Raw genomic sequence first — 9,024 nt, forward strand, 5'->3', positions numbered from 1 at the left:
TTTTTGATGCTCTTTATTACTTTTAGCTTCCCAATATCTCTTTGGTGTCCCAGCCAAGACCTTTATAAGTTTACCCTGCTCCCTTTTCTCATCACTCAGATTTGACTCAACCAAGAGCCATAATTCTGTCAGTTCTTTAGAGTGGCACTTTGAGGTACTTCTGAGCTTCTAAGTCTTCTTCTAAAGCCCCTGGCAGATGGTGTGTTCTAATTCTCCAGTTTTTCCAGCCCATGGTGGACTGTTTCAGGTCTGCACAGAGCTGTGGGGCCTGTGTGTTGACTGTGCTCAAAGCCTGGGAGTCCTATCTGCAGAGGCATAGCCCTTCCTGGGCGCCAGGCTCGCCTTCCCCTTTGCGAGACTCACAGGTTTCCTGCCCCTGGCTGAGCATCTCGGGTGATTTCTAGCTGAACTTAAACTCATGGCTAGAGCTGTGGCTGCTACTTCAAGGATTCATGTCCCAGTTTGTTAGACCTGGTTGGTGTGTCTGGTATTGAACTTCTTCAGGGTATTTTTAATCCCCCAATTTTAATAATTTCCAGGCTTGATAAAATCTTTCTTTAATTTAATGAACTTATGAGATTGTCCAGCCCCTCCCTCCCCCGCCCCACCCCTGTTTGCTCTACTACTCAGTTCTTAACATTAGTTTCTCTTAATATTTGCCATTTGATTGTGGTTTGAGCTCTATAACATTTCTCTGGCTTTCTGGCAGTCCAGGTGAGATGTAACTCTTGGTTCATACATAGGAACATTATTTCAACCTCAGCAGCATCTGAGTTTTATAATTTAAGCCAAAACATGGGACTGCGTTGAGCTTCATGGTTGTGTAGAGTTCAACAGTTAATGAATGTTTACTCCTTAGATTACATCGACACTTCTCACGTTCTCTTTTTCATTCTTCTAAATTTTCATCTCACATACATCAGTTATCTCGTTGATTAGACTCCCAGCCACATTGCTCCCCCCTAGACCTCATTAATGTAAATACTTCCCACCTCCCAACGCCTGTATTTTCATAGAGCGCATTGAGTTAAGTCTCCTTCTTGAGGCATATGTCTCTTCCCTTCGCCGATTTTCTGTTTCCTTGCATCCTGATTCCCTGTTTCTTAATTAGGACCCAGAAACAGCTTATCAAAATATATAAAAGTCCCATATCCTACAGTGGCAATTCCCAGATTATATCAACACCCTCTCAGGTTTCACAGGAAAAATCAATCCTTTCACTGAGAGGTGCAAGGACTCAAAGCAATAAGACTCTCACCCTTCTTTCCATCTCCATTCCAACCTAAAATCTCTTCACAGTCCTTCTACGGGTGGAGGGCAAACTGATCTATTTATTCCGGGTCCAAAATTAAGTTTCTGCTCCCACAGTTGTGTTTTGTTGACCGAGGAACTGAGAGGAGGGAAAGAGTGAAAAGACATGCGAGCTGCCCATGGCGATGAGGAAGAGAAGCTTTATTTTTTTTCACAGGCCCAGGCACTGCCAATCATTGTCACATGCAGAGGGTGGGAGCGTTGTGAGGTCCTGGGCATCAGACTGGAAGATCGGCTGGAGAGAGGTGGAAACCCTCCCTGGGAACATCCCAGCTCAGGCTGGGCAGGCAGACGAGCTTGGGGTGTCTGGGAGAGGCTGAGTCTGGCTGGGGCTTCTCCTCTGGCTTCTTGTCTTTTCTCAAGTTACTTGTCTCAGCAGCAGATGCAGGTCAGCAGCAGCCCCCAGAGCTGTGGCCACAGCCCGAGCCCCCAGAATGCTGACCACTGCCAGTGTCACAGGAGTCGGAGCTCTGGCGCCTGCATCGGTGGGACCTGCGGTGGTGCCTGTGGTGGCTCAGGCAGCAGCCACCCTCAGAGGAGCTGGGGCCACAGCCGCCCCCAGAGCTCAGACCACAGCCAGAGGGGGCTGGGGGCAAACACTGTGCTGGGCTCTTTGGGGGACACTTAGGAGAGGGGCACTTGGGGGTGCACTTGGGAGGGGGCTGGCACTGCTGCTGGTTCTGCTGGCAGGACATCTCGACAGGAATTTGACCTTGAACAAATAAAGGACATGTTGAGCTCAGAAGCTTCAGAAGTTTCAATGTCTCCTCCCCACAGCTTTTGTCAAACACTCGTCCTCCATAATGACCAAGCTGCCTGCTAAGCCAAGCTCTGAGGGAAAGACATGGGAACACGGAGGGGCCACATGCATTTGGATAAAGCAGTGGTCGGCAAACTCATTAGTCAACAGAGCCGCAGTTTGCCGACCACTGGGATAAAGCATCTTCAAGGATGCCATATGGACCCATGTGCATCCCTGACAGCATACTCAGCAGGGACGGGAAGGAATCCTCAGGACCTTGGCTTTTGGGGTTCACAGCCCCCTGACAGGTGCCTGAGTGGCTCCTTCCTGACTTTCATCCTCTCCCCACTGCTGCCCACTATGGGCCTCTTTCCCCTGGTTCCATTCAGATCCGAGCCCCTCTTCCAACACTCCCAGCTGAGGTCTGTCCCCTTCCAGACACTCACCAGATGCAGAGGAGGCAGGAGAAGCTGTTCCTGGGGAGGCTGTGGATGGGGAGCCCAGGGCAGGAGCCCTTTTATCCTGTGCTGGTTTGTGACGCAGGGCCCGAGCATGCTGCTGCTTTCACAAGCAGGGGGAGGTGACAGCGCCACACACTTCCTAGTTGCCTCCCTCAGTGTCTTCCTGGGCAGGAGCCTAAAGTTTTAATAAGATGGAACCAGGGTGTCCTTGTGACTGTCAAATTCTTCCCATTCAAGTCTGCCTTGGACCTGCGGCTATACATTCATTTATTTGTTCATTCATTCATTCGTTCACTTCCATGCATGGACACAGGCTCTTTTACCTCATTTAACAGTAATAATATAGAGATAACGTATGACATGTCTCTTCCCTGGAGTATCTCACAGCCTAAATGGACCATCACTTAGACAAAGAATATAATGGATCCGATGAAATAAATACTGTCATAAGAGTGTTTACAAAGACCTCAAGCCTAAGAGTCCAGCTTTTGGAGGTCATTGCTCCATTGCACTGCAGGCCCCATAGGGAGATGGAGCCGTCAGATGCTCTCTAGGGGTGACAGCTGGGCAAGATCATTGTCTTGTAGGGGTGTGATGTAGGCTAAAGGAAGGAGCTTGAAGACAATTCTTGTCTAGGACAGAAAAATTCCTAAGAGGACCTCATGTCCCCCTATGGCAGAGGAGTTAGAATGGAGAAGGGTCTAACAACTCTAGCCATGACAAGATTCACAATTGATATTCTTAAGGAGAAGGAGGACGGAGACTATAAGGACGACGAGGAGGAAGATGGAGAGAAAAATAACCTCTTTTCCATTGTGGCTCCATTTCTTCCTGACTGTGGCATATGTCCTATTGATTCTGACACTGTAGAAATTCTTCTGCCTGGAAGAATTAAAGAAAAATTGTTCAAATGATAAAAATGAGCCATTTCATAAACAAGGTTGATAATTGTGAAGCTGACAATGCTAGAGGTGGTTGGTGAGCCTCATTTGCCCTCATAATGGCTAAGACCTCATAATAGATAAGCTTTATGTAAACCAAATACTATTTTTCCCATTTTCTTTCATTGTGATATTACAGATGAATTCCTCATCACATTTTATCTCAAATAATGGTAATAAAATGTTTCACATTTATTTACCAAAAGAAGATCATTGGTACTTTAACAGTCACACATTTAAATTTAATGAAATAAAATTCAATGAAACAGCCATTCGCTCACTCTGGTGCTTGCCCCAGAATGTGCCCTGGCGAGGCTGGAGAAGAACCGGAAGTGGGGGAAGCCACCGCTTTCCTGGTGATGCCTAAGGCCTGCAGATAGGGATGGGGCAGCCCCAGTGAGAGCCTGCTCTCAGGGAGATCTGGGACCCCTGTGGGCGCTACCCAGACCTTTCTCCAGGATCCCTGCTGGAGGCATCGCTCCATGGCTTCTCTGCTCAGCCCAAAATTTGCTGAGAGCCTCTCTCCTTCCTACTGCCACCAGCAGTCCTATCTGCTGGAACACTCTCTCTTAAGTCATTCATTCCCACGATTCTTCATCTGAGAAGAACATACTGAGTACCAGCTGGGCCAGTTAGTACTCTGCTCAGCTAGGATTTCCTCAGTGAGGGGAGGCACATTCTCTGCTTTCTGGGACCTTACAACCGAGCAGAGAGGATAAACACTAAATGAGCATTTGCCTTTGGGATGACTGACCTCTAAGGCAACAATGTAGGTGTAACATGAGCTGATGTTGTCTATGGGTTCAAGCCTAGCTGTAGAAGGAAATAACTACTTTTTCATGTCATGTGGTTTCTCAGAAAAAAGTACAGAGGCCGTTTTTAATCCCAGTGATGTGTGATTTTGAGTTGTGGGGCTGCACTTTGGGTGTGACACGCCCCCGGTCAGAGTGGCTCAAACTGTTTCAGAATCTCCAGCAGAAGTGTCTCATACCCAGCCCGAGTCCCCCTCTTAGTCCTTGTCTCCATTTCCTGATGCTCCCATTCTTCTGCTTGATTCGGATCACCTTAATCTCACACCTCCCGCACGAAGCCTCCCTCACCTTACACCCTCCCCGTCCTTCTCAGAAGAGAGTCCATGGTGTGCCTGAGATGGCAGGTGAGCCGGAGGTGACAGAAGATACTTGAACCTATGGCCCAGAGCATGAGGTGACTCCAAAAGTGGGGCACTTTGAGGAGCCCTGACATCCCTGTGGAATCTGGAATAACATGTGGAGGAGAAGTCTACCCGGTTGGTCTAAAATGAGGATTGTATGACCTCATAACATGTATGTTAGCTCTAGGGCAGGAATTGCTTTATCTGAGGTCCTGCTTCAGGCTGAGCCTTCTGAGCAAGGCATATTAGTAATAAATGAGCAACAAATAAACGAGGACCTGCCCTCCTCCTTAGTGACTTATGACTGATGCTGTGAAGAGGGGATGATGAGATGAGCAAGCCTGAGAGCAGTGTGCTAGGAAGATATTTATTCCTGGAGTTTGTCATTTACTTGTCTTGTTTTTGGATATTAAGTGCATCGATTTGGATAAGCAAATCCATGTTTTGTAATATATGCTCATCATTGGTCCATGCAAGGTCCTCTTAATTAATTTATCCAACTGCTTATCTATCTAGCTATCTCCTATCTCTCTCTCTATTTACCTATCTTTTGATCTATCTATTATTTAAGTAACAAACACAAAAATCCAGCACTAAAGTGAAAACAAGAACTCTAATAGTAAGGTACATATAACTTACTATGTACCTTATCCCCTACCAGCTCCTGCTGCTGTAACCACCACCCTGAATTTATATTTATTATTCTTTGCTTCCTTTTTGTGTATTTTTTAAATCACATTTAATATTTGTATTCCTAAACTGTATTATTTTATTCTATTTTTAAGTCAGATTTCTTGAAGTATATTTTACAAACAGAAAAAAGTCACCCATTTAAAGGATGCAATGCTATGAGCCTTGACTAACATAGACCAATGTGTGAACACCACTACAATTAAGATAAAGAACAATTCCATCCCTGGAATACATTTCCTCATGACCCTATGGAGTCATCACTCTATGGCTTTTCTCCTCAGCCCTCCCCATACCAGACCTTGGCAACTACTGATCTATTTTTAGTCCTTATAATTTTGTCTTTTCCAGAATGTCATATCATTGGAATCATATACTACGTAGCATTTGAAATCTGGCTTTTTTTTTTTCCACATAGAATGATACACTTGACATTTATTCTGTTGTTTCTTATATTAGTAGTTCATTCCTTCTTTATTGCTAAGTACCATTCCATTGTATGGATGTATCACATTTTTTATCCATTCACCTGTTGAAAGATATGGGCTGTTTCCAGTTCAGGGCAATTATGAGTAAAGCCATCATAGACACTGACTTACGGGTTTGAACATAAATTTTATTTCTCTTGGTAAAAACCTAGGGGTAGAGCTTCTGGGGCAAATAGTGTATGTTTCATTTTTAAAGAAACTGACAGACTGTTTTCCAAAGTGGTTGTACAATTTTGCTTTCCTGCCAGCTCTCACTGAAGACCTAGTTGCTCCACAACCTTGTTTGTACTTGGTATTGTCAGTTATTACTATTGTTATTATTTATTTTAACCATTCTAATGTGTGTAAAGTGGCACCTCATTTTGTTCGCAATTTGTGTTCTCCTTGTGGCTAATGATGGTGTCTTTTCATGGGCTTGTTTGCCACCCATATATCTTTGTTGAAATGTCTATTCACATATTTTGTCCATTTTTAATGTTTGTCCATTTTCTTATGATTGATTTTTAGAATTTGTATATATTATGGGACATACGTAATTCATCAGGTAAGTATTTTTCAAATATTTTCTTCAAGTCTGTGACTTTTCTTGGCATTTTCTTAACAGTGTCTTTTAAAAAGTAGAAATTTTAAATTTTGATGAAGTCCAATATATCAAGATCTTTTTTGAAATGCCCACTTTTTTGTCATATCTAAATTTTTTTGCATACTCCAAAGTCACAAAAATTTTTTCTTGTTTTACTCTAGAAGGTTCATGTTTTACATTTTGAACCATATACAGGGTGTCCCAAAAATGTATACACACTTTGAATAATTATAAAAGCAGTTTTTATGAAAATAAATTTCATTTTCAAAATGTAACAGAAGCTGCAGACTTTGAGTGTACACATTTTTTTTGGGACACCCTGTATATTGAGTTAATATTTATATGTAGTATCAGGTACAAATAATTTTTACACATAAGGATGTCCAATTGTTTCAGCACCATTTCTTTCTTTTTAGAGAGAGAAGAAGGGGAGGAGAGAGAGAGAGAAAGAGAAAGAGGAAGGACTATTGAAATATCAATGTGAGAATGAAACATCCATCAGCTGCTTCCTGTATGCCCCTACCAGGGATGGAGCCCACAACCAGGCATGTGTCCTGACTGGGAATTGGACTGGCAACATTTCGGTGCACTGGATGATGCCCAACTAACTGAGCCACACCAGCCAGGGCCCTCAGTAGGGTCTTAAAATAACTCATGGGTCACTATGCTTCAGTGCGGTTGAGTTTTAGAGTGAAGTGAGAAAAACAACATTGTCTAAAGGTAGGAAGCTAGTCCTATAGGTTTGAATGGTCATTAAAGAGTAAAACACATATTCTATAAAAATGAACCCATTCAAAATCATTTAATTAACTATGTGTGCTACTTTATCACCTGCTTTTTACCAGTTAACAAAAGGTCATGAACGTTTTTCTTTATAAGAAGATATAAATCCATGATATATTATTACAACAGCAAAAATTATGTAAATTACATGTGGTTTATTAAAGTTCATAGCCCTAATTATATTTTTTACTATAGCTAGATAGTATAATAGATTCCAATGTGCAAATAGTTTTGAGTTTAGGTAAATTCAGTAAGAAAGAAATACACATTTTTAACTCTGGTCAATGTCCTTATTTGTCCATGAGCACCTAGCTGGGTCTGCTCCCTTCATGCCTGAAACTGCATGCTGCTCTCCGGGTGCCAGGAGGTCATGCGAGGGCTCACTCCACAAGACAGGGCCCTACACCAGTCCCGCCCCTTGCCCACATCTCATTGCCAGGAGCTCAGGGGGAAGTAGTCGCTTATGCCTGAAGGTCATGGTCACTAGGACAGCCTGGAGACTCTGTGCACATTAAATTACATGTATCACTTGGAATTGTTTTGTAACTTATTAATTGCCCACGTGGGTCTCTCGGTAGAATGGAAGGACAGAATGTTCTCCTAGCCATCCTTGCTCCCAGGACAGTACCTGAGACAGGCTGAACCAAGGCCTGGCAGCTGGGAGAAGGCAGGAAGCAAGGGAGGAAGGGGAGTGCCAGGCTCCCAGGAAGCCCCAGCGGGAGTTATGTGGTCAGTCATCCTGCTTCCTGGTTGAACCTCATTAGTTGGACGTTATGCAAGTGCTCAGGGGAAAGGCTGGAGTCCTGGAGGTGGACCCAGCTGTCACCTCCCCCTGCTGTGAAAGCAGCAGCATGCTCGGGCCCTGCGTCACAAACCAGCACAGGATAAAAGGGCTCCTGCCCTGGGCTCCCCATCCACAGCCTCCCCAGGAACAGCTTCTCCTGCCTCCTCTGCATCTGGTGAGTGTCCATCAGGGGACAGACCTCAGCTGGGAGTGTTGGAAGAGGGGCTCAGATCTGAATGGAACCGGGGGAAAGAGGCCCATAGTGGGCAGCAGTGGGGGGGAGGATGAAGGTGAGGAAGGAGCCACTCAGGCACCTATCAGGGGGCTGTGAACCCCAAAAGCCAAGGTCCTGAGGACTCCTTCCCATTCCTGCTGAGTATGCTGTCAGGGATGCACATGGGTCCATCAGGCGTCCTTGAAGGTGCTTTATCCAAATGCATGTGGCCCCTCCGTGTTCCCATTTCTTTCCCTCAGAGGTTGGCTTAGCAGGCAGCTTGGTCATTATGGAGGACGAGTGTTTGACAAAAGCTGTGGGGAGGAGACATTGAAACTTCTGAAGCTTCTGAGCTCAACATGTCTTTTATTTGTTCAAGGTCAAATTCCTGTCGAGATGTCCTGCCAGCAGAACCAGCAGCAGTGCCAGCCCCCTCCCAAGTGCACCCCCAAGTGCCCCTCCCCGAAGTGCCCCCCAAAGAGCCCAGCACAGTGTTTGCCCCCAGCCCCCTCTGGCTGTGGTCTGAGCTCTGGGGGCGGCTGTGGCCCCAGCTCCTCTGAGGGTGGCTGCTGCCTGAGCCACCACAGGCACCACCACAGGTCCCACCGATGCAGGCGCCAGAGCTCCGACTCCTGTGACACTGGCAGTGGTCAGCATTCTGGGGGCTCGGGCTGTGGCCACAGCTCTGGGGGCTGCTGCTGACCTGGATCTGCTGCTGAGACCAGCGACTTTAGAGGAGACAAGAAGCCAGAGGAGAAGCCCCAAGTGGACCCAGCCTCTCCCAGACACCCCATTCTAATATCCCCAGGCTGGTTTGCTGAAATGTTCTTGGGGGAGGGATGAGCACTCCCCAGAAGATGCTCGGCATGTATTT

The 9,024-nt window shown here is 45.6% G+C and overlaps 2 protein-coding genes across 2 annotated transcripts; one reads left to right on the forward strand and one right to left on the reverse strand.

Annotated features, from left to right (window-relative positions):
* Window positions 1-1,700: 1,700 nt before the first annotated feature.
* Window positions 1,701-2,006, reverse strand: LOC308237016 (late cornified envelope protein 3A-like; the record flags this gene model as incomplete). Its single annotated transcript, XM_080647337.1, has 1 exon — window positions 1,701-2,006. The coding sequence occupies one exon, from the start codon at window positions 2,004-2,006 to the stop codon at window positions 1,701-1,703; it is 306 nt and encodes a 101-aa protein (XP_080503463.1).
* A 6,056-nt stretch (window positions 2,007-8,062) lies between these two features.
* LOC308237013 (late cornified envelope protein 3A-like) lies at window positions 8,063-8,852 on the forward strand (the record flags this gene model as incomplete). The annotated part of the gene is made up of 2 exons (XM_080647334.1): window positions 8,063-8,111; window positions 8,530-8,852. Exon 2 carries the CDS (start codon window positions 8,547-8,549, stop codon window positions 8,850-8,852), a length of 306 nt encoding a protein of 101 aa, XP_080503460.1. The 5' UTR covers window positions 8,063-8,111; window positions 8,530-8,546.
* Window positions 8,853-9,024: the final 172 nt, after the last annotated feature.

The sequence above is a fragment of the Plecotus auritus genome (assembly GCF_963455305.1).
Source record: "Plecotus auritus genome assembly, chromosome: 12".
NCBI lineage: Eukaryota > Metazoa > Chordata > Mammalia > Chiroptera > Vespertilionidae > Plecotus > Plecotus auritus.